Source organism: Canis lupus, chromosome 9 (genome assembly GCF_003254725.2).
Source record: "Canis lupus dingo isolate Sandy chromosome 9, ASM325472v2, whole genome shotgun sequence".
NCBI classification, from domain to species: domain Eukaryota; kingdom Metazoa; phylum Chordata; class Mammalia; order Carnivora; family Canidae; genus Canis; species Canis lupus.
Window position 1 is genome coordinate 21,286,830 of NC_064251.1, and position 23,254 is coordinate 21,310,083.

At 51.7% G+C, this 23,254-nt stretch overlaps 3 protein-coding genes across 9 annotated transcripts in view; all 3 read right to left on the minus strand.

The window, feature by feature from the left end:
- The window catches only part of LOC112655648 (amine oxidase copper containing 3), an 18,618-nt gene extending 5,236 nt beyond the window's left edge, over positions 1 to 13,382 (minus strand). The window contains exons 1-2 of one of the 3 annotated variants that reach the window (XM_035721320.2): positions 3,836 to 3,969; positions 1,451 to 3,213 (exon numbers count right to left, since the gene is read on the minus strand). In XM_035721320.2, coding sequence (XP_035577213.1) covers positions 1,451 to 3,203 — 1,753 coding nt within the window. In that variant the 5' untranslated portion in view covers positions 3,204 to 3,213; positions 3,836 to 3,969. Of the gene's footprint in view, positions 1 to 1,450; positions 3,214 to 3,835; positions 3,979 to 13,244 lie in introns of those variants that run through there. The other 2 variants (XM_049114676.1, XM_049114677.1) reach the window with 2 other exon arrangements.
- LOC125752077 (membrane primary amine oxidase) lies at positions 9,488 to 16,632 on the minus strand. Of its 3 annotated transcripts, none has more exons than XM_025440837.3 (4): positions 14,480 to 16,587; positions 12,719 to 13,004; positions 12,164 to 12,293; positions 9,488 to 11,324 (listed from the first exon to the last, which is right to left on the minus strand). In XM_025440837.3, the coding sequence occupies exons 1-4, from the start codon at positions 16,077 to 16,079 to the stop codon at positions 11,049 to 11,051; spliced, it is 2,292 nt and encodes a 763-aa protein (XP_025296622.1). In that variant the 5' UTR covers positions 16,080 to 16,587; the 3' UTR covers positions 9,488 to 11,048. The 3 variants fall into 3 exon arrangements, 2 of the variants coding, with proteins under 2 accessions (XP_025296622.1, XP_035577214.1); XM_035721321.2 differs by lacking the exon at positions 14,480 to 16,587 and adding an exon at positions 13,245 to 13,382; XR_003133814.3 differs by having other exon boundaries at positions 11,186 to 11,324; positions 12,164 to 12,343; positions 14,480 to 16,632.
- A 149-nt stretch (positions 16,633 to 16,781) lies between these two features.
- AOC2 (amine oxidase copper containing 2) lies at positions 16,782 to 22,772 on the minus strand. Of its 3 annotated transcripts, none has more exons than XM_035721324.2 (4): positions 20,293 to 22,772; positions 18,318 to 18,414; positions 17,778 to 17,907; positions 16,782 to 17,451 (listed from the first exon to the last, which is right to left on the minus strand). In XM_035721324.2, exons 1-4 carry the CDS (start codon positions 21,878 to 21,880, stop codon positions 17,185 to 17,187), a joined length of 2,082 nt encoding a protein of 693 aa, XP_035577217.1. In that variant the 5' UTR covers positions 21,881 to 22,772; the 3' UTR covers positions 16,782 to 17,184. The 3 variants fall into 3 exon arrangements, with proteins under 3 accessions (XP_035577217.1, XP_025296626.1, XP_025296627.1); XM_025440841.3 differs by having other exon boundaries at positions 18,129 to 18,414; XM_025440842.3 differs by having other exon boundaries at positions 17,244 to 17,451; positions 17,692 to 17,907; positions 18,129 to 18,414.
- Positions 22,773 to 23,254: the final 482 nt, after the last annotated feature.

The window sequence follows — 23,254 nt, forward strand, 5'->3', positions numbered from 1 at the left end:
AGTTGAAAGAGCCTGTGACTCACAATCTCAGAGTTGTGAATTCGAGTCCCATACTGGGTGTAGAGATGTAGAGATTACTGAAATAAATTAGTTGGTTTTTTTTTTTTAAAGAGAAAGTGTTTTAAAATACTCATCATTAATCCTCAAATAGTCTTAATGAAGAATGCATGGTTACATCATTTTTACACTTGGGTAAACTGAAGTACAGAGCAGTTAATCATAAAAATGTTTCTATCATATACATTTTTCAGGGCACTCCACATGTTCTCCACTCCTACATTAGAATGTAAGCTTTTTGAGAGCAAAGATGTTGTTTCTTTTGTTAAATTGCATTAGTGCAGTGATTGACACAAATATGTGTTCATGGGGTGCCTGGGTAGCCAGTTAGTTAGGTGTCTGACTCTTGATTTCAGCTCAGATCATGATCACAAGGTCATGAGATTGAGCCCTGCATTAGGCTCCATGTTGGTTGTAGAACCTGCTGAAGATTCTTTTTCCCTCTCCCTCTTCCCTTCTCCTCACTCCATGTCTCTTAAAAAAAAACTCAACTATTTGTTGCTTGTATGAGTGATACGTTGTTACATGAAAAAACAGAAATAGCAAAATATATATACATTATGATCCAAATTGGTAATACAAATTCTAAATATTTATATCAGTATCTCATATTTATAGATAGTATACAATATAATAAATGTTAAAATTTATTAAATATTGCAGATGACATATTTAAAAATATGGAAGAATTTTTTTAAGTATAGAAGAATAATCGATCTGCTAAAGGTAAAAATCTCTGAGGAATCTTTCTTTTTCTTTTTCTTTTTTTTTGTTCCTGTTTTTGTTTTTATTTTATTTTATTTTTTTTTAAATTTTTAAAAAATTTTTTATTTATTTGTGATAGTCACAGAGAGAGAGAGAGAATGAGGCAGAGACACAGGCAGAGGGAGAAGCAGGCTCCATGCACCGGGAGCCCGACGTGGGATTCGATCCCGGGTCTCCAGGAACGCGCCCTGGGCCAAAGGCAGGCACCAAACCGCTGCGCCACCCAGGGATCCCCTTGTTTTTATTTTAGTTCGATTTGCCAACATATAGTATAAGGAATCTGACTTTCACATTTACTTCATATGCTTTTATATATATATATGTACATATATATATAAATATTTTATTTATTTATTTGAGAGAGAGAGAAAACACATGCAAGAGTACAAACAGGCAAGAGGCAGAGGGAGAGGGAGAGGCAGACTCCCACTGAGCAGGGAGCCCCATGTGGGGCTCAATCCCAAGACCCTGGGATCATGACCTGAGCCGAAGGCAGATGCTTAACCGACTGAGCCGCCTAGTTGCCCCATATGCTTCTATTTTAATGTTTGAGTGAGGATGCTTAAAGCTAGACATGGAGACCTCAGCCCCCTCTGCTGGAATCCTTGCTTCCCCAGGGATGTCTTACCTCCTACATCCAGATCCACCTTGAAGTGGGCACTGTGGGTGTGGACGGTACCCAGCGTGTGTTCCCCAACCTGGTTCCCATAACTTTGGGCAGCACCAAAGAGGAATGTTGAGCTGATGTAGCCGGTGGCATGGAGTCGGACTTCTATGGCCCCATTGGGGTGGAAGACCATATCCCACACATAATCATAATTGAGCATGGTTGACACAGATCTGACAACCAGCACTGTCTCTGCAAGGCCCCCAAAATAGTGGGAGTGGATATCTGAGTGGTGTCGCCTCAAGGGGAGGCCCTGGTTCTGTTCAAACACACAAATGGCATCCCGTATTGTCTTGGGGGTGTGGGACTCCAGAAGGAAGTGCCAGTCCACATAGGTGGCCAGGTAGGGGCAGTCCACCCCCCGGGTCAGAGTTGAAGAGAAGTGACCCAAGCCAAATCCACCATCTGTATACCGGCTTCGCAGAGCAGAAGGAGAATTTCCACCATAGATGGCCAAGGCCTCTTGGAGGCTGATCTCATAAGCTAGTCGTTCTCCCTGGAAGCGGATGTCAAAGATCCTGGGGCCACTGAAAGCTCCAAGGCCAAAGGAGAAAGTCCACAATGAGGAGCTCACTCGACTGCCCTGGACACTGAAACGGGGGCCCTGGGGTTGGAACTGCAGAGGAGGAGCTGGACCCGGAGGCACCTGGGACTTGAGGGACCAGGACCCACCTGTGCCATTGTCTGGGACCAGCACCACATTCACCAGGCCCGCCTCAAACTGGTCCTCCAGATGGGCCAAACTGTCATAGTAGCGGCCTTGAAAGAACACCTTCTGGATGGTCCAGCGGGCAGGGTCCAGAGCCTTGTGGTCTACCAGCAACTCCAACCCCACGGGATGCAGGAAAAACCCAGCCCCTGAGATGTTGTAGTAGAGGCCAAACCAGGTGGCCCTGTCCCCTGACTGCAGACCTCGGGGGGCCGTGTTCATCGTCACCAGATTCCGTCCTTGGCGTTTGTAGAAGCAGCAGTGGTGGAGGAGCCCAGCAGCCTGGGGCAGCTCCCTGTCGAAGATCAGCTGGTCTATGTCCAGGTACTCCCGGATCAGCACGGGGCGTCGGTGATAGGGCAGGGGGCCCCCATGACGCTCCACTGTCACATCCCGCAGGTGGGTGGGGTGAGGCAGCGGCCCCACCACCAGCTCACTCACATTGGGCTGGGGTTGTCCACCAAAGAAGACGATGGCCAGTGCCTCCCGGGCAGGCGGGGGGCTCCCCCTATCCAGGTGGGCCAGGGCTGCAGCCTTGGGGGGCAAGTGCAGCTCCACCGAGAAGACGCAGTTGTCCGTGGGGCGGGCCTGGGCTGCATCCACCAGGCCTGGCCCTAGCTGCTGGGTCAGGAAGCTCATCACAGCTGTCAGCTCCTCTCGGCTCAGGTCTGCAAACAGCTGGCTCTGGCCGGGGTGTGTCCAGGGCTGGGCGCTGGGGGACACAGCGGGGCAGTGGAGGGGCTGGCCGGGTTCACATTCCCTCTCCACTCCTTTCTCTCTTCCACCTTCACCCATGCCTGTCACCAGAACACTACATAGGCACAAAATAATGAAGACAGCCATAATTAAATCTCCTGTACTGTCCTTACGCTCCGGAATCCTTACGAAGAAATGGAAATAGAAAGATAAAAGACAATGGGACCTGGGTGCAGGATGTGTCTTTGAGTCTCTGGAGTTTCCTGGTCTCTGAGCAGTGCTGCTGGGCAAGAGGCCTGATGGGCACATTGAAGATAAGCTGCCAGAAAAAAAAAAAAAAAAAAGATAAGCTGCCAGGGGCAGATGGTGGTATGGGGGTGGAGGTGGAGCTGGAGGGGGCCAGGGGTCAGGCCAAGCTCGGGAGGTGGGGCTGAAGTTGGAACCTGGACTTTAAGTGGCCCACATATGCCTCTGTCCTCTTGTTCCAAATCAAACAGTCAGGGTCAGGGTTGGCGAACCAAGTTGGGGGAAGGGTGGGTTTTGGAAATAACAGAGCTGGAGGGAGGCAAGAGAAAGAAGTAACATGGACAGAAAAGGACAGTCCTTGGGTTCTTCTTCTATCCTCCAGTGGAATCTTTTTCTTTGCTACCAGGCTGCAAGTGAAACTTGCCTGCCCACACCTCTCCAGCTGGATTCCCTCCTTCCCCCCAGGTTCTGCTTCTCATCACACTCTCCTACTCCTCAACAGCTATCAGCCAGAACCCAGGCATCCCTGTTTTCTTGTTTTTAAAGATTGGATTTTTAAGTAACTTCTACACCCAATGTGGGGCTCAAACTCACAATCCGGAGATCCAGAGGCACACACTCCACCAACTGAGCCAGCCAGGAACCCGACAATTCAGCTATATTTTGATATGGAAACCCAAAGGGTTTTCCTTTACCTTGTTCTTTAAAGTGGTAGGGGCAGTGGCGCCCATTCCAAAGTGGTGCCAGAGGCAGGGTATGCCCTGTTCCAGCAAAGCAAGCCCTCAGTGTCCTCAAGGAAAATGGGAACTGTTTTTTTCTTTTGCTGAGTTGGTTTTCATAGTCTGCAGAAGCTTTTGTGGGAAAAAAAAAAAGCATTTTAAATATTTTTAATTTATTTTTTTATTATATTTTTAAAAGATTTTATTTATTTATTAGAGACAGAGAGAGAGAGAGAGAGAGGCAGAGACAGGCAGAGGGAGAAGCAGGCTCCATGCAAGGAGCCCGATGTGGGACTCGAGCCCGGGTCTCCAGGATCATGCCCTGGGCCGAAGGTGGCGCTAAACCGCTGAGCCACTGGGGCTGCCATGCCCAAATATTTTTAATTAAAAAAATTTTTTTTGAAACCATTTTGATGGGGGCAACTGTGTCGCTCAATGGTTGGCCATCTACCTTCAGCTCAGGTCATGATACTGGGGTCCTGGGATCGAGTCCCACGTCGGGCTCCCCACAGGGAGCCTGCTTCTCCCTCTGCCTGTGTCTCTGTCTCTCCTGAATAAATAAATAATTAATTATTAAAAAAGAAAACATTTTGATGAACAAACACGAAATGTTTGATAAACAATCTAGAAAACATAAAGGAATATACAGTGACAAATGCACTACCCTTTTGTCCCTCAGGTTCCCTCCGCAGAAACAACTGCTTTAACCAGTGTCTCATGGGTCATCTGGGCTATTTTGGGGTGACAGAAAAAGGAGGGTACAGGGCTTTGGCACAGGAGAAAGTGGATGTGGGTCAACCCTGATGGCAGGTCCCTCTTCCCATCACCCCACTAGCAAGGCTGGCCTCAGAGTCACAGAAAGTGAACATAATCATGGTGACTGCTGTCACCTGAAGACTAGCTGACTACCACCCCCCAATCCCAGACTACAGAGTCTTCCCTAACCCTGAAGACGATCACCCCCCACAAGCACGCCCATAATTGAATTTCCTACCAACCAGGTACAATGGCACGGAGCCTGATATAGAAACATAAAGAAACAGGACATTTAGCACCTACCCCTGAGTGTTTGGGAGCAGATTCCACACCCAGTGCTCCCATCAACTGAGCAGTAACAGGGACACAAAGGACTAGAGAATTTCTTGCAGTCAAGATGGGGATAATAGGATTACTACTACAAAGGCAGGAAGGGGTCATTGGAAATGGGCCATGTGACCTTTAGAATAAAGGGGAGCAGAATCAGGGGCGTCTGGGTGGCTCACTCAGTTAAGCGTCTGCCTTCGACTCAGGTCGTGATCTTGGGGTCCTGGAATCAAGCCCCACATCGGGCTCCCTGCTCAGCAGGGAGTCTACTTCTCCCTGTCCCCGCCCCCACTCATTCTCTCTCTCTCTCTCTCTCTCTCTCTCTCATAAACAAATACAATCTTAAAGAGAGAGAGAGAGAGAGAGGAACCAGAATCTAATGTCAAGGCCTAGCCCTGACCTCAAGGCAATGTGCCAACCAGGAGACTCAAATCTGGGCTCTTTGGTAAGTTATTGTCTGTCTCAGCTCCCAGCTAAGAACACAGCGTTATGGTGACTCTTGTTTCTTTGTCCTACTCAGTGTTGTCAAGCAGAAATTAAGAATGTTTGCTCCAGTCAGGTATCACTAGGCTCTCATATGGAGAGATGGGTCATGATGGGAGGAGAGCCCTTTGCCTTGGCTGGTAGGGGAGCTGGTATATAAAAGATGCCACCCCTAAATGTCTGCTGTCACATTGTGCCCTCCAATATCCTTTAATTCAAATCTTCACCACTGTCAGGTCAAATACCCTAAACACTTGCTGGAAGGGTGTCTCTTTTGGAAAATTACTCATGAGACAGGACCATTAGGCCCTGCTCCTCTCAGTGGGTCTTATTTCCCTTTGAATGAAGTGGCCCTGGCTTCTGTGAATAGGATGAGTTTATCCCTGGGAGGCCAAGTCCACTGGTGTCTCAGTGGAGCTGCTGCTGAAGAGGCTCTGAGTGGTCAGCTGGGGCCACTTCATCCTCATAGGTCACGTTCCACTTCGGGCTGCATCGTAGGAAGATGGCTCTGGCTATGGTGTGGAGTGGCGCTAGGGTGTGGGACAGCCTACAGGCAGAGGGCCAGGATGAGGCCAGTGACCTCAAGGACAGAGAGGAAGGCATGAGTCTGAGCTGTTTAAGGGCAGAGGTGATAGGACCTGGTGCCAGATTGGGTGTGGGCAGGTGAGAAAGAGCACAGTGTCTTAAGTGACATAAAGGTTTTCTGTAACCTGCTGAGCTTTTCACCAGAAAGGATGTACATGAAGAGCAGCAAGTTTAAGGAGAAATGAACAAGGTTGAGTTTGAGGTGCTGTGGAAAGTCCCAGTATAGATGCCTAGAAATCAGCTGATTGGCTCTATGGGTCTGGAGAGTAAGAGAGATGTTCTAGGGAAGAAATGCAGATTTGGGTCAACAGCAAATATTAGCAGTTAAAGTAAGAGAGGCCAAGATCACCAGGGGAAGACTTCTGGATGGAGAAGGGAGGAGACCCGAGACAGAGTCCTGGAAAATGCCAGGTTTGGGGCCATGTGGGTTGGTAGGGGAGAATAGGTAAAGGAGCCAGCATGGAAGAGGGAGAAGCAGCAAATATGGACAAGGAGGGGTCAGAATGCAGGGAAGTCAAGACAGGAGAGAGTTTCAAGAAGGTAGTGGGTGGTGTTGTCAAATGCCATTGAGAGGTCCAGAAAGTAGGCAGCTGAAACGGCCCATTGATTGTGCATTTAGAAGTCACTGGTGACCTTTGTCAGAGCAGTGTCTACAGCTGTGGCCAGGCAGAGTGAGGGGAGTGAGCTGAGGAGGGACTGGAGGAGGACCGGAAGCGGGCCCAAGAGGGGCAGACAACACTCCTCAGAGGGAAGAGGTTTGCAAAATTGGAGGCAAATGGAAGACCCCTTCCTGGCAGATGCAGGGTCCCTGGGAAGGCTCAGCAAGATGAGAGTCAGGAAGAGCCAGTCAAGAGGGAGTGAGAGAAAATATAGGCAGAGGAGTGGATAACTGAAGGAGAACCTTCTGGAAGGAGCCCAAAGGGTAGGGTCCCCTTTAAACAGGTAAAGAGGCTGTGGAATTAATGAGCCCATCCTCACAGCCAAACCCAGTCAAAGTAACTGTTGGTGGTGGTGGTGGTGGTGGGGTGCCAGGTACCTTTTCTTTCCTAAGGATTTAATTTTTTTCAAACCCACTTTGCACCACATAAATCAACAAGGATGATCTAACCAATTATCACATAACTGCGCCAACTTCAGAAGAGCCTGATTCTTGGGTGGAATTTTTTCTCCCGCAGCTGACTTTCCCAAGGCGTCTGTTAAGTGTTCATTAACTACAAGGCTCCTGCATTCATTCTGTGTGGAGAAAGACCAGGGGCCAGAGATCCCACCTCAGCAGAAGGTGGGAGGAGGGAGGCATCCAGACATGGGGTTCTGATCAGGGCGCTCTGAAACAGGGCCTCACCAGGCCAGACTCCCCGCTGGAGACCTCCCGGGCCCCGCCGGTGTTCAGACCACTGTCATTTCTTGCTTCCGACTCACTGCCCAAGGCCAGGTCTTCTGTCAACTCCATTCTTTGTCTCTGGGCCAGAGGGAATGTCCTGAAAGGCAAATCTGATTCATGTCACTCCCTTGTTCCAAATCCTTCCATGGCTCCGCATTTTTCTTAGGGTAACCATGGCTTAGAAGAACACACCTCATCTGTCTTTTGCTTGCCCCTCCAGGCTCCCCTTACGGCCCCCATGCCTGTCAATGAACTGGGCACTTTGATGATGGTGTCTTGTCACCTCCTGGCCTTCAATCATGCTGTTTTCCTGCCCTGGGAAATTCCTCTCTCCTCCTTGTCCCCAGGTGAGACGTCATGTCCCACTGGAAGCCCCTGCAAATTGTCTTTTACTAGTCTCGCTCCCCCCGAGGACAAAAATTGTGTCTTTTTAAAAAATTTTTTATTTGTTTATTCATGAGAGAGACAGAGAGAGAGAGAGGGAGGCAGAGACACAGGCAGAGGGAGAAGCAGGCTCCATGCAGGTTGCCCAATGTGGGACTGATCCCGGGACACCAGGATCATGCCCTGGGCTGAAGGCGGCGCCAAACTGCTGGGCCACCTGGGCTGCCCCCCAAATTGTGTCTTATTCTTTAATGTATCCTGATGCCTCGCATGCGCCTGGCCCTTAGAAGGCACATTGTACGTCTTTGTTGGATGCGTAGAGGAATAATCTTGCACTTGGAGCTGGAGCCCATCCCAGGGGCTGCAGGAAGACAGCAAGGCAGGTGAGTACATGTTGTACACTCCACTGTCTACATTTCTAGAGAAGTCCCAACTATGCCCTCTGAACTAAGCCTCAGGGCTCCCCTTGTCCAGGTCCTCTTAGGGCAAGGGGCCCATGTCCTAAAGATTTTAGCTTTGAGGGCACCAGTTCCTTCAGAACTTAACATGTTTGGTAAGTATTTACTCCTATCACCTGATCACAAATGTGAAGCCAACACTCTAGGCTGGCCTCAGTGGTCTAAGGAAGAGATTGAGTTGAGGTAGGGGGCTGGGGGTCCACCTTGTAGCCCTCCTGACCCCAACTGGACAGACATTCTAAGGATCCACATGTCCATCCTGCCTCCTTTCATCTGAGGCTGGGGCAGATGGTGAGAAGTAGAGACAAAACCACACATAGTCACGTTTTCAGACAAAAGCTGGGAAGCATTCACACCCACTCACACATATGGCCACATACAAGCACCCACAATCTCCCATGTGGACCTGGGTTTCGAGGTCATGAGGTTCACACGAGTGTGATTGGTGAGGGGAGGGGCGGACCTCAGCATTCCCTCATCCATTTCCCCCCAGCACTGACCCCCGTGAGGCTGAGGCTGGCCGTAGGAAGGAGCCAGAGGAGCTGCAAACAAATGGATCTGCATGTCACGGAGAAAGTACTCAGGTCAGGGAGACAGAAGTGCAAAGTCAGTGCCAGAGCCACAGCAGGCTATGGCATCTCCCTTCTCCTCTGTGCCAGTCTTCACTTGCTCCGTGTCCTGTGTCTCTGTGTTCTGTTACTCCTGCGTTCCCCTCGCTCTGTTCTTCCTCGCTGTTCTTTGGAACAGAGTTTCCCTCCAGCTCGCTGACTTCACCCCTATCCACTATTTCATTGGTCCAGAAGTGACCATGGGCTTGGGGCAGCACAGAGAGGAGCAGAAGCTTACATGATGCCCGAGCTCCCCCTACATAGGATCTCGCTCTGGTCTGAAGCTAAGTGGAATCTCAAATCGATTTCCTACACTTCACCTCCAGGCCTGGCCGGGCTCCCAGCAGGCAAAAATCATCTCTCTCCATTGCTTCCCATCGTCTTCTCTTTTAAGAGACGCAGAGAGGAAAAAAAGAGACAGGCAGAGACGGAGCAAGAGCACGCACCTGAGGCTTAACATTTTCTTCAGGGGTGGACAGGCAAGCGAGTGCAAGGAGGTACCAGAGGCTACATCCATTTCTCTGGGTCTCAGAAACATGACCAAATGCAGTCCCTGGGCCCATACCCTTATTCACTCTACCCTACCCCTACCTCACCTCTTCCTAAAAGACTTGTGGGTAAAAACCAACCAAACAAACAAATCAGATCCTGTTTGGGTCCATTTTTTATTTTGTTTTGAATAGATAATAGTCACATGGCTCAAATTTAAAATATACAGAAGGGTACATAGTGCTAAGTCTCCTCCCTCCCCTTCCTCACCTCCCAACTCCCCTTCCCCAAAGCGACCAGTATCCCTGGTTTCTTCTGAATAAGCATATATAAGTAAATATGTATTTATAGTTTCCTCCTTTCTATCACACAAAGGAGAAGTGCACCACACACACTTCTGTGCCTTGCCGTATTCATTGGAAGATCATTCCCTGCGAGTATACACTGAGAGCATTCTTTTTATAGCTGCATAGCGCTGTATTGTTAGGCTGTGTACAAATTTAGTTAACCAATCCTCTAGGAAAGGATGTTTCTCTGGTTTCTAATTTCTCACTATGGTCATACCCACCCCTCACCCAGATCCTCTGAGGGACAGCATGGTGGAAGCCACGCCCGCCCTGCCCAGCTCATTTGCATGGCCACCTCTAGGTCGCTGGAGTTCCAGAGTCTCTCTGCTTCCCACCCTTGGCGCCCACCAGCCTTCTGTGTCTGCTGCTGTGGAGCATGTGAGGTCACTGGTCACATACACCCCAGGCACAAATGACCGCTCCTCATTACCACTGTGCCCACAAATCCACCCCAAATGCTAACTTGAGCTGCTGCTGTCTATGTGACCATCCTTTGCCAGAGAAGCAAGACAGGTGAATACAAAGCGGTGGACAGAACTTTCAGGAATTACAGCCTACCCTAGGACTGGGGTGGGGACGACTCCTACTCTGGTTTGTGACAGATACAGAGGGATGGACAGGGTTGTCTCTCAAACTAGATGTTTGAGATTTCCACAGGCAGAGACCCAGGAGAGGAGCCATTAAGTCAAGAAATGAAGGCTAAGGTAGCATCAGGACAGGGAAACATTCTCTGAGGGCTGGGAGAGAAATTTCAGGCTGTAAGAACAGGTAGGAACAGGAAGAGGCAGCAGTTGGCCAAGGAAGGAAGAGGGAAAGAAGGAGGACTTGGGTAAGAGAAATATGGGCTAAGGAATCTCCTCTAGCTCATCCCTAGATGTGTAGGCCTGACAGGAACCCTGCCCTGGGGCTCCTAGGGGACTGTCCCCAGTGCAGCAACACCATCCTCACCTTCCAAGGGAGAGACTGAAGAGGCTCAGGGGAGACCAGGAGGTGGGTTAAAAAGATTTGGGAAAGCCATAAAGCCAAAAAACAAAATCACAAAAAAAAATAAGTCTTCTGGGAAAAGCTTGGCCATTAGTCCCAGGCTTCAGCTGGCCATTCTTCTCTCAGCAGGTCGGGTGACCACAAAGCTGACTGGTGTCTCTGCCCCTCCCCCAGTGCCAGGCATCATAGGCTCAGGAGGCTGCCAGCAGGGAGGGGGTGTCAGGGAGGGCGATAGAGAAGGGGTCTGGGGGGGAGGGGAGGGGAGGAGCTTTGTGGTAGAAGGTAGGAGAAGAAGGCACCAGGCCGCCTGGCCCGGGGCCCACTGTTCCCCTCCCCACACACCCTGGCCCCGGGGCCCCTGGCCACATTCCCCATCCTGGGGGTCCCCTAGTTGTGAGAGAAGCCCCCGTGGGAGAAGGCAGGGAGGTCTGGGGCACAGGCAGCAGACTGAGGAAGGCAAGCCAGGGGGTTGACCTCGCAGGCCCCGGCATCCTGGTTCCCCTGGAAATAGACAGAGTCTGCAGAATCGAAGGAGGGGTCCTGGTCAAAGAAGTTGTAGGGTCGGAGGAAGAAGCCCACAGCGTTGCCCACAGTCACCGTGTTGGGAACATCTTCTGCATGAGGGATGTGCAGGAAACCAGCTGTCACCCAGGCCACCAAGTCCTGGCAAGGGAGAAGAAAGAGGACCTGAGGCCTGGCTTTGTGAAAGATATACCTGCCTCCTACAGCAGCCTTGGATGTGAGGATTCACCTTGCCAGTCCACTTTCCCTCAAAAGGACCTTGTCTTTGTTGTTGTTGTTGTTGTTGTTGTTGTTGTTAAAGTAGTCTCTATACCCAGTGTGGAGCCCAATATGGGGATTGAACTCACAACCCCGAGATCAAGACCTGAACTGAGAAAGGATCTTAAGTGTTTAAACAGTTTTTCCTACTGGCCCAGGAGTCGGAGCATAGTCCATTTCATATTGGGAGCAAGCCCTGCCTCCCTGTCCCAGCCTGTGCCCTCCAACTCTGACATTTCCCATCATACCGCCATCAGCATACCCACCCCAGAGGGATGACTCCCTCATTCTCCAAGAATTCCCCACCTATGACTGAGAGGAGGATGGAGGGGGAAGATAAGGGTTTAGGAGCCAGAGAATGCCGACATTCAGAAATTAAGCCTTTGAGGTCAAGTCAGAAATGAGAGAAGCATGAGACACAAGAGATGTGGTCTTCCAGCCTTCCTCAAATCCTGGGGCCCAAAAAAGACAAAGTCCATGAAGCTAAGACTCAAGAGAGCTATGGGGTCTCCAGATGGGTTGGAACCTTAGCAAGAGTCTGCAAATGAACTTCCAGCTTGGGACGATTCCCTTAAGAGGTAATGATCAGATGCAGGAAAACACAGAAGGCAGGAATCAGCTCCATCCCTCCAGAGACCAGATGGTTTCAAGGAACTAAAGAGAAGGTGGGGTTCATCTCCGTGCCCCGTCTCCCTCCCTTGACCCTCCTACAGTCAGCTCACCTCTCCAGCAATGGTCTCATTGTTGATGAAGTCAGCGAAATCCACAGTGGGGGCCCGAGGGTCGTTCTGATTGTAGATGCTGGTGCTGCTGGGCTCCTCTTCCTTCCGCTGGGTCACAGCCAGCTGGTACCTAGGGAGGCACTGGTCAGGCCTCCATGGTCATTAACCCCGTCCTGCTGCCTGATTATGATGGAAGGAGGCTGAGTGCACAGACCTTGGGCTTCCCAACTCATCCACACAGTGACTCTGATGCCACCCTGGTGGGAAAACCAACCTCTTTCCACATCCTCCAGTTCCTCCCCCTGCCCTTTCACAGGATGGTCTCTCCCCCCATCCAAAATGGGGAAGGAAAAAAAAAATGGGGAAGGGCACTCCTGCCTGGACATTAGCCCTGCACAGGGAACATCTGCCCAGTGTATGGGTTTTGATAACCAGGGAATCCTAATGGAGCTTTCACCTCGAATACAGTTTGAACTGAGTTCCCAGTTGCCCCTCTCAACACAGGGCGTCCTTCCTTCTCTTCCCCTTGCTTCTCTCTGACACCCCGCCACTCACCTCCCCCAGCTGAAGGCTCTCTCCAGGGAGCTGTTCTGGGGCAGCGGCTCCCCTGCAAAGCTGAGCAACTGGATGCGGTAGCCCCGTGGATGACCCCACTTGTTGCTGTGGTTGCTGGCCAGGTACACGTAACGGGGTGGAGTGCCCCCCAGGGGGAAGGCGGCCTGCTCCTCAGTCTCCAGAAGCTTCCTGGTCACCTGCAGCCTCTGCATCTGGTGTTCGGGGCTCCAGGGTACCGCCGTGGGGACATAGGTCATGTCCTCAGCCCAGACCCAGTTCTCTAGTCCTGCCAGGGTGGGGTGGAGGTGGGAGGGAGGGCTGGTCATGCTGCTGCCCTGTTCCCTCTGGACTGTGTCCCCTGCCCACCACTCACAGCTTCAGAGTGGGGGCCAAGGAGAAACCCAGAACTGACTGTGGCCCTTCTTCCCTTCCCTCTCTCCAGGATATATCCCTGGTCTTTCAGCCAAAGCTGTTGACCTGTAAAGTATTTCTTCAGGGACTTCATCCAATAACCCTTCCCACTTACTAGGGGAGAGGACTGTGCTCAGCCCAGGATGCACAGAGCAATGAAGCCGGGTCCCTTTCCTCCCATGCTCACAGAGGCTGCAGAAGGCAAAGCCCTGAGGGGCCTACAGCGTGGAGGAGCACATTTGAGGTCCAAGGTCACAGGAATATAGATGCAGGAAGGAAAAGGGGACCTGCCTGGTTCCCTTTCAGCCTGGTCTCAGGAGATGACACAGCAGGGATAAAATAGGAGCAAAAGCACCTAAGCCTGACTAACCTGTGGCAGGTGTGGCCAGGGATGGGGGAGGGTGTGGGCGTTGGCTAAGGTGGCAATGGGGTGGGGAGGGGTGGGCTGAAGGGCAGGCTGGAACCACACTCTGAGGGAAAGGGCCTTTGAGGGAAGTCAGTTGGAACTAGATGGGGGGGGGGGGGGCGGCGGCAAGCTAGCACAGGCTGGTAGGTAGTCCCTGGATCTGAGAGGAAGAAAAAAGTGGAAGCAGCAGAGAGAAGGCTGGCCCAGCAAGGCTTTGATATTATTTCAGTGGCAGACCAGGAAAAAAATGGGTGATCGACTCAATATGGGGAAAGAAAGTGAGAAGATGGGGACTCCATGCCATCATGGATCTTTGGCTGTCTCTGTGACCACCAAGCCTGGGAACTATCTGAACACTCCACAGTACCCATTCTACCTCTCTTGTACTTAAACAGATTGTGCCCAGAGAGAGAACTCCAGGGAGGAAGGGGGTTCACCTCCCACAGAAATGTGTAATATATATATATTGTATATATACAATATATAAATGTATAACCTGGGGTGTTCCATGACTGGCGTGCGTGTGCCCGGGACTTGGCAGAGGTCCTCCCAAACCTCAGCACCACAGCCCACATGCAGAGAAATGAACGATGAAACAAAGGGCTGCCTCCCTAAAGTAAGGCCCCTATAAGAAGAGCGGGGGAGGGACAAGGGCAAAGGGGCCCAGATCCTGCCTCCTCCCTGAGCTCTGCCATTTCTCGAGATTTTCAGATGAAGTCATGTGGAGGGAGGGTGGCAGCTCTGCACCAGGCCAATGAGCTAGTACCCAAATAAAATTCAGTAGCCAACTTTCTCCCATCCAGCCAAAGAGGAAGTATGAAACTTCAAAACTGCAATTCATGTTCAAATCTTCCTTTCCTGGATGACTTCCATAAATCCCAAAGCAAATAGATAACTTTTCAGTCTCTTCTGCTGAAATCCTTGCTTCCCCAGGGATGTCTTACCTCCTACATCCAGATCCACCTTGAAGTGGGCGCTGTGGGTGTGGACGGTACCTAGGGTGTGCTCTCTGACCTGGTTCCCATACCTTCGGGCAGCGCCAAAGAGGAATGCTGAGCTGATGTAGCCGGTGGCATGGAGTCGGACTTCTATGGCCCCATTGGGGTGGAAGACCATATCCCACAGGTAGTCATAATTGAGCAAGGTGGATACAGATCTGAGGATTAGCACTGTCTCTGCAAGGCCCCCAAAATAGTGGGAGTAGAAATCTGAGTGGTGTCGCCTCAAGGGGAGGCCCTGGTTCTGTTCAAACACACAAATGGCATCCCGTATTGTCTTGGGGGTGTGGGACTCCAGAAGGAAGTGCCAGTCCACATAGGTGGCCAGGTAGGGGCAGTCCACCCCCCGGGTCAGGGGAGTGGAGTACTTGCCCATGCCAAAGCTGCCATCGATATAGCGGGTCAGCATTGCTGCAGGGGAATTTCCACCATAGATGGCCAAGGCCTCTTGGAGGCTGATCTCATAAGCTAGTCGTTCTCCCTGGAAGCGGATGTCAAAGATCCTGGGGCCACTGAAAGCTCCAAGGCCAAAGGAGAAAGTCCACAATGAGGAGCTCACTCGACTGCCCTGGACACTGAAACGGGGACCCTGGGGTAGGAACTGCAGAGGAGGAGCTGGACCCGGAGGCACCTGGGACTTGAGGGACCAGGACCCACCTGTGCCATTGTCTGGGACCAGCACCACATTCACCAGGCCCGCCTCAAACTGGTCCTCCAGATGGGCCAAACTGTCATAGTAGCGGCCTTGAAAGAACACCTTCTGGATGGTCCAGCGGGCAGGGTCCAGAGCCTTGTGGTCTACCAGCAACTCCAACCCCACGGGATGCAGGAAAAACCCAGCCCCTGAGATGTTGTAGTAGAGGCCAAACCAGGTGGCCCTGTCCCCTGACTGCAGACCTCGGGGGGCCGTGGTCATTGTCACCAGATTCCGTCCTTGGCGTTTGTAGAAGCAGCAGTGGTGGAGGAGCCCAGCAGCCTGGGGCAGCTCCCTGTCGAAGATCAGCTGGTCTATGTCCAGGTACTCCCGGATCAGCACGGGGCGTCGGTGATAGGGCAGGGGGCCCCCATGATGCTCCACTGTCACATCCCGCAGGTGGGTGGGGTGAGGCAGCGGCCCCACCACCAGCTCACTCACATTGGGCTGGGGTTGTCCACCAAAGAAGACGATGGCCAGTGCCTCCCGGGCAGGCGGGGGGCTCCCCCTATCCAGGTGGGCCAGGGCTGCAGCCTTGGGGGGCAAGTGCAGCTCCACCGAGAAGACGCAGTTGTCCGAGGGGCGGGCCTGGGCTGCATCCACCAGGCCTGGCCCTAGCTGCTGGGTCAGGAAGCTCATCACAGCTGTCAGCTCCTCTCGGCTCAGGTCTGCAAACAGCTGGCTCTGGCCGGGGTGTGTCCAGGGCTGGGCGCTGGGGGACACAGCGGGGCAGTGGAGGGGCTGGCCAGGTTCACCCCCATCTCCTCCCCTGCCAGCTAGTAGGACACACACCAAGGCAAAAATGGTGATGACAGCCAGAGCAAGGAGCACCAGAGTGGTCTTCTGGTTCATTGTCTGTGAACAGCAGGACAGAGGATAGAACCAGAGTGGAGACGTGTGTTCTCAGGTCAGCAGAGTTAGGTCTCTCTTGGCTTCTATAAGGGGGGGGGGCTCCTGGATTCTGGCTGAGGTTCCCAGTGTTCAGTCGTTCAGGATACTGAGGGTGGAGAGGGTGGGAAGGACACGGGAAAGCTGGGGAGGGGGCGGGGCACGCCGGACTTGGGAGGCGGGCCTGACGCGGGGCGGCAGTGATTTCCACAGACCTTACATGGCTTTGTCTTCCAGGCTCCAAATCAGACTCCGCTCTCTGGGTCAGGGTTGGAACTGGGGAGAGCTGGGGTAGGCAGAAGGAGAGTGAGGTTTAAAAATAATGCAACTGACCAACTGAGCCTGGAAAAGCATCACCGGTGAGGAGCTGGTTCTGCTCAGAGCAGACCCTCGTCCTTTGCTCGCTTCTTCCCCCAACCCCCACCTTCCAGGGCCAGATGTTCCTTTTCCTGTAACTTGGAACTATTGTTCTGCTTCCAAGGAAACCGCCCCCCCCAGCCCTGCAGCTTCCCAAGCGGCATCCTCTTGCCCTCTCTTCTTCCATTGCTAATTTCCTTGGCCAGTGTCCTTAATATATTTTTTTTTGGGGGGGAGACATGGGGACAGGAGGGAATGGGGTGGATTCTAGATACTTCAAAAGTCAAATAGAAATTCGAGCAATAAAAATATCGTAATACTTTTTATTATAAATCACACACACCATCTATTTTTACAAAATTCTATCCATTCTTCCATTTCAATGCACATGCATAAAGAAATGTCTGGTATAACGTTCACCAAATGTGAACACTAGCTATTTCTAAGTGGTAGAATTTGTGGTGTTTTGCTTGAATATTTTAATAATCCTATCATTTGCATAAATCCACCATTTAAACAAAATGAACTGGAATAAGAATTAATGGAAGGGAGATTATATATATATATATATATATATATGGGTTTAGTGTGGGAGGCTGTTTTTCCTAAGGAACAATAAGAGGGTAGAAGTCAAGGGAGCAGGAAGTGGGAACAGAGAGAAAAATACAAATGTCTCAGCAACCCCCCTCCATGTCCCACCACACCCTTGGGGCTACAAGTCCTGGTAAAAGAACAGGGGCATGTCCGGGACACAGGTTGCCAGGTGAGGAATGCAGGCCACGGGGTTGACACTGCAGAGCCCAGTATCCTGGCCCTTCTCAAAGTAGACACTGCCAGGGGAGAAGATGGAGGGATCTTCATCAAAGAAGTTATAGGGCCGGAGCAAGAAGCCAACTCTGTTGCCCAGAGTCACTGTGTTGGGGACATCCTCAGCATGGGGAATATGCAGGAAGCTGGCTGTGACCCAAGCCACCAGGTCCTGTGGGAAGAGGGAGAGGCTGAAAGACTTTGGAAGTGAGACCCACAGAACCACCCCTCCTCGGCCACGATCCCCAACCTCTAGCCTCAGCCTTGCTTCCACCTCCACCCAGCCCTGGGTCCACACAGCAGGCCGGGTGATTCTTGTGAGAAGCTGCAGGATGGTTAGTGTCCCAGGGCTAATCTTACCCCAAGAGAGATGACCCATGTTGGCTCCTGAATCTGAGAACTAGAAACCTACCATTCCCTCCAACCTACGGTCAGGGACTGGGCAGCCAAGTCATCAGGCTTAAGTTGTTCCTCTGCTCTGCCTCTAGGGCTACCAACCTCTCCTAAGAGAGTCTCATTGTTGATGAAGTCAGCAAAGGCCATAGTGGGGGTCCAGATGTCATTCTGGTAATAGATGCTGCTACTCTGTGACTCCTCCTCCTTCCTCCGGGTCACCACGAGCTGGTATCTGACCAGGAAGGTTGAAGGAAAGTGGTGTCAGAAAACATCATTGGCCATTCTTGGCCTCGAAGTCCTTCGGACCTGAGTCTACACAAGACCATTTCCCATCCCATATCTACTTGGATCCAAGAGGAGGTATAGGGGTGAGTGGTAAGCCAAGGGTAGTGGGTTGGGACGGGGAACAGGACCCGTCCTTCCCGACCACCCAGTGCCCAGAGCCATCCTCACCTCCCCCAGCTGAGGGCCCTCTCCATGTCGCTCTCCAGGGGCATGTGTATGCCGAGGGGGCTGTGGATCTGGATTCGGTACCCGCGCTGGTGACCCCAGGCATTAGTCTGGTTGCTAGCCAGAGAAAGGTAGCGGGGGAGGGGGTTTCCCAAGGAAAAAGCTGTCAGGTCCTCCCTTCCCAGGACCTGCCGAGTCAGCTGTGGCCGCTGCAGCTGGTGCTCTGGACTCCAAGGGGCTGCCACAGGTTTAAACACCACGTCTTCAGCTACCACCCAGTTTTTCAGCCCTGCCAGGGGGAGGGGGGAGAGGAGTTCCACACCAGGTGAGACGGTCCCTTGTCTTCCACAAGATGCCCACTGCACTGGCCTCACAAAGGGCAGCAGAGCTCGTCAGAGAGCAGTCTGTGCTGGGAGCCAGGTCGGATTCGAGTGCCAGCCCATCTTCTTTGAACCTGCCCTGTTCAATATGGCTATGACTGGTCACGAGTGGCTAGTTCCATTTACACTAAAAATGCAGTTCTTCAGTTATACTAGCCACATTTTAAGTGCTCAATTGCCATGTGACTAGTGGCTAATGACATATCAGCACAGATGGAGAATATCCATCACTGCCTAGAGTTCTGCTAGCACTGGCTTACCCAGTAGACCTTGGACCATTTCTTTGCTTCTCTGATTCTTTCTGAATTTCTATAGTGGGCATAATAAAAGCTGTTCTGTGGCTGAGCTCTGTAAGTGGAAAAGCACACCCAGGTGGCTAGTTACATTCTTGTAACTATGAAAGAGAGATTTGTCTGAGAGAAGCTGGCCGGAAAAACCCAATCCCCTTACAGGGTGCCCTGCATATTCCTCCCAGCTCTGAAACTTTTCTTTCTCCACAAGGTGGGGACCATTGTTTTCTTCCGAAGTGAGTCGATTTAGCTCTTAAACTGTCTGAAAGCCCCCCAGAACTCAATTGCACTTGTAATGTGCACTCATCTTTCCCACTTGGCACTTAAGATTAGACTCTTTTTGTAGGTTCAGGCTCACATCCTTTCAACAGAACCTATCGTGAAGGCACCTGGCACAGTACAGAGAGCGCTGTACTGAAGCTGGTACTCCTGCTGCTTGTCCTACACGCTCCACCCTATAGGGATCCAAATGTTACTCACTCTTACTTCCCAATACAAGGCTCTTTAATGCCAAAAATGCTGAAGAGAGACTTCAGATTAGGAAAGTCCAATTCCAAATATGTCAAAGAATAATCCAGATAATACTCATTTCAGTCATGCTATTTTCTTAGTTCTCCTCCCACCCCAAACCATGTCTTTATATTCAAGAGGATAAGAAAATGTTTCACAGAAAGTTGTGTGCCAAGCATTATACCAAAGCAGTCTACTTGTCCCATTTCCCCCCATCCTCCTTAGTTTGGCGAAGGTCTGGTAGACTTCTATTTTTCTTTCTGGGTCTACTAGTCTATGATTTGATAAGTTTATTTTGTTCATGACAAAAATCTCTCAGGAGTAGCAAGTCCTCTCTGTGCTTTGAGCCCCACTTGAGAAATCCCTTTCTACACTTGCAGCAAGCCTATTGCATGCCTGTCGGGTCACTGGAAAGCTGGTTGTGATGACATGTGCTGGCAGGGATGGGATGACCCTCCCCAAGAGGGTGGTAGGGCCACAATCCTATGTCCTGTTTATGAAATCCTGTGAAGCAACCTCCCATTCACACCCCCCTCCTGTGTCCCAGGACCACCTCTACTCTGAAAACCTCATTAGGCTGCTTCCTATCCTCTGCTCAGGCCTCTGCTTTCTCCAACCTCCACTGACCCTCAGAATCAGGACAAAAAACTCAAGAGCCCCAACTGCTGGGGTAAATTCACTAGCCACAGGCACTTGAGACAAAGGCAGCCAGGCACAGCCATTGCATTTAAGCCAGTTTCACAATCACAGCAAGGCAGGGGGACTGGGTGACCAGGGCCGGGTAGGGGCACTCCTACTTTTGGCCAGATACCCAGTACACCCAGTATTTCAGGCTGACTGCAGTCGAATATACTCCAATCAGCCCCTGCTCTGTTGCCACAATAGATCATGGTGCCAGGACTCTACCCTCTGCTGCCTCTAGCTTGCTTTGGGGGTCTCCCTTCCCTCTGCTCCACCCCAAGTCTCAGCCCTCACCAGAGCACTCACCTGCCACATCCAGGTCCAGCTTGAAGTGGAAGGCATGTGTGTGCACTGCCCCCAGCACTCGCTCCCCAACACGGTTCCCAAAGAGGAGGCTCTCCTCACCCCCACTCAGGAAAGCCGTGTTGATATAGCCCGTGGCATGGACCCGCCCTTCCAGCGCCCCATTTGGGTGCAGTACAAAGTCCCAAATGTAGTCATAGTTGCCTACAGAGGACACAGACCTGACTACAAGGGCCGAGCCAGCCAAACCACCATAGAAATGACTCTCAAGGTGATTGTGGTGCCTCCGAAGGGGCAGTCCTTGGGCCTCCTCGAATACACATACAGCCCCCGGGAGCAGCTGGACTGCCCCTGTGCCCACCAATATGTGGATGTCCACCATTGTAGATTGATAGGGGCAGTCCACTCCCCGAACCAAGCCCCGGCTGTGACGGCCAAGTCCATAGCTGCTATCCAAGTATCTGGTCATCATTGTCTTGGGTGAATCGGCACCATAGACAGATACACACTCCTGGACACTGACTTCATAGGCCACTCGCTCGCCCTTGAACCGAATATCAAAAATCCTCATGCCACTAAACACCCCGTGACCAAAGGTAAATGTCCAGAGAGAGGATGCCACCAGGTTCCCTTGCACGCTATATTGGGAGCCCTGAGGTGAGAAGTGAAGAGGGGGGAGAGGACCTGGGGAGGCCCGGGACTTCAAGGATGAAGCCCCATTTGGCAGGGGTAGAGGAACCCTAACCACTTCCAGCCGGCCAGCCTTAAACTCCCATTCCAACTGGCCCAAGTCTGCATAGTAGCGCCCAAGGTAAAAGACCCGTTGGACAGCCCAGTGGGCAGGGTCCAGGGCCCTGTGGTCCAGCAGTAGTTCCAGCCCCACTGGGTGAAGGAAAATGCCAACACCTGAGATGTTATGGTAGAGGGCTATCCAGGTAGCACGGTCCCCTGAGCGCAAGCCACTGGGTGTGGCATGCAGAGGTGCCAAAGTGGAGCCATTGTAGTTGAAGACAGAAGCCAGAAAGACTGGTGCCTTGGGTAGCTCCACCTCCTTCAAATGCTTCCACATCTGGGCATACTCCGCTCCCAGCATGGGGCGTCGGTGATAGGGCAGGGGGCCCCCGTGACGCTCCACTGTCACATCCCGCAGGTGGGTGGGGTGAGGCAGCGGCCCCACCACCAGCTCACTCACATTGGGCTGGGGTTGTCCACCAAAGAAGACGATGGCCAGTGCCTCCCGGGCAGGCGGGGGGCTCCCCCTATCCAGGTGGGCCAGGGCTGCAGCCTTGGGGGGCAAGTGCAGCTCCACTGAGAAGACGCAGTTGTCCGAGGGGCGGGCCTGGGCTGCATCCACCAGGCCTGGCCCTAGCTGCTGGGTCAGGAAGCTCATCACAGCTGTCAGCTCCTCTCGGCTCAGGTCTGCAAACAGCTGGCTCTGGCCGGGGTGTGTCCAGGGCTGGGCGCTGGGGGACACAGCGGGGCAACGGGGAGGCTGGCTGGTGCCACCGTGGCTGGTCAGCAAGACATAGGCCAGGGCAAAGATGGTAATGAGGGACAGTGCCAGGAACACGAGGACTACCTTGAGATTCATGATGAATGCTGAAAGCTGAAAGGGGAGTCCTACCAGCTGCTCCTTCCAGTTACTGACATCAAATCGGGGTTTATATTCAGTAGGATGGATAGGAATGGAGAAAACTCCACCCTGTGGGTTGGACAGGAAATTTCTGACCTTAATTTATATAATTCTGTTCCAATTTTCTGTTCCGTGGTTTGGCTCAAGGCACTACTTCCACGTGCATAGCCTCTCCCCTGCCCCTGAACTCCTGGTGGCAGGACGGTAGGAGTTCTGATTGCCATCACTTAGACCAGACTAGATGGCATTTGGATTAACTCTAAACTCTACCTTTCACTTAGAATGGATCTGAGGATGAATGCAAACCTCAGATGCCCAGTTAAGTGCTGTGTGCTACACATAGGCACCCAAACTATCCATTTGGATACACATAGGCACCCAACTATCCTACCTCCTAGCAGGCACTCCCCCCAGCATTCCCAGGACCCACGGCCCAGTTTAGTAACAAGTACTTGGCCAGCTGCCAAAGGCCAAGCCCCTGCTTTGTAGTTTCAGGTCTCTTCCATCTATCCATTGGGAAAGGATGAGTGCCTGGGCTCAGCAGTCTGATTTGTATACCAACCCCACGTCCCTATGCTATATGACCTCAGAGGAGTCACTTAATCATGAGTTTCAGTGTCCTCACCTATAAAGGAGGGGTAAACTATTCTAGATTCATGAAAATTGAACATGGTCATGCACATAAAGTACTTAACAGAACCCAACACAGGGAAGGCATTCAAAAATTGTTAGCTTCTGGAGCCAATCTCTGGAACAGAATACAGCGGATGTTCCTCACCGTTCAAGACCTTAAATCTCTTTCTGCAGAGACAATGAGGGGATCACTGGATATTAGAATGCTACTTTGCAAGGTGGAAGTTGAGGAAACTTTATTTCAGAGAGAGCTAGAATCCTAGACAGCCCTCCAAGTCATTGGAAAACCAAAAGCAGGAAACCCTGGTATCTCCTCAAGAAATTTAAGACACTAATCAGCAGGGAGAATTAGTATAAGGTCAAGAAAATGACCGGGTAGGCTGTTGCCTTGAACCAGGTGATCTCCCACACGCGGAACTAGAGCAGCCTCTACTGGCAGTTCATGGGTATCACCAGGGAGACAGCAAGGAACTGGGTATCTTGGGAGGTTAGACAGAAGCAGCTTAGGTTTGTAAGGGCTAACTTTCACATAATTCAGACTGAACACAAGTAAAGGAACCACCCCTGCCTCTTGGTAGGCAGAAGCCTCAGTCTTTCCATTATTTTAGAGAAAAGAGGCAGCCCAATAGGGTGGCTGGAAGTGTATGTGGAGGTGGGTGTCCCCGTGCACACGCACTTGAGTGTGGGCATGTCCCTAGC

Bases quoted from the DNA above. Each gene is read 5' to 3' on its own strand.
- AOC2 (XM_025440841.3), bottom strand. From the start codon at position 21,880: ATGAATCTCAAGGTAGTCCTCGTGTTCCTGGCACTGTCCCTCATTACC. The intron at 17,908-18,128 runs GTGAGGATGGCT...CTTCCTGGTCAG, and splicing joins AGGGCCCTCAGCTGGGGGAG to ATACCAGCTCGTGGTGACCC. The intron at 17,452-17,777 runs GTTGGTAGCCCT...CTCTTCCCACAG, and splicing joins ATGAGACTCTCTTAGGAGAG to GACCTGGTGGCTTGGGTCAC.
- LOC125752077 (XM_025440837.3), bottom strand. From the start codon at position 16,079: ATGAACCAGAAGACCACTCTGGTGCTCCTTGCTCTGGCTGTCATCACC. The intron at 12,294-12,718 runs GTGAGTGGCGGG...GTGCCTCCCTAG, and splicing joins AGAGCCTTCAGCTGGGGGAG to GTACCAGCTGGCTGTGACCC. The intron at 11,325-12,163 runs GTGAGCTGACTG...CTCCCTTGCCAG, and splicing joins ATGAGACCATTGCTGGAGAG to GACTTGGTGGCCTGGGTGAC.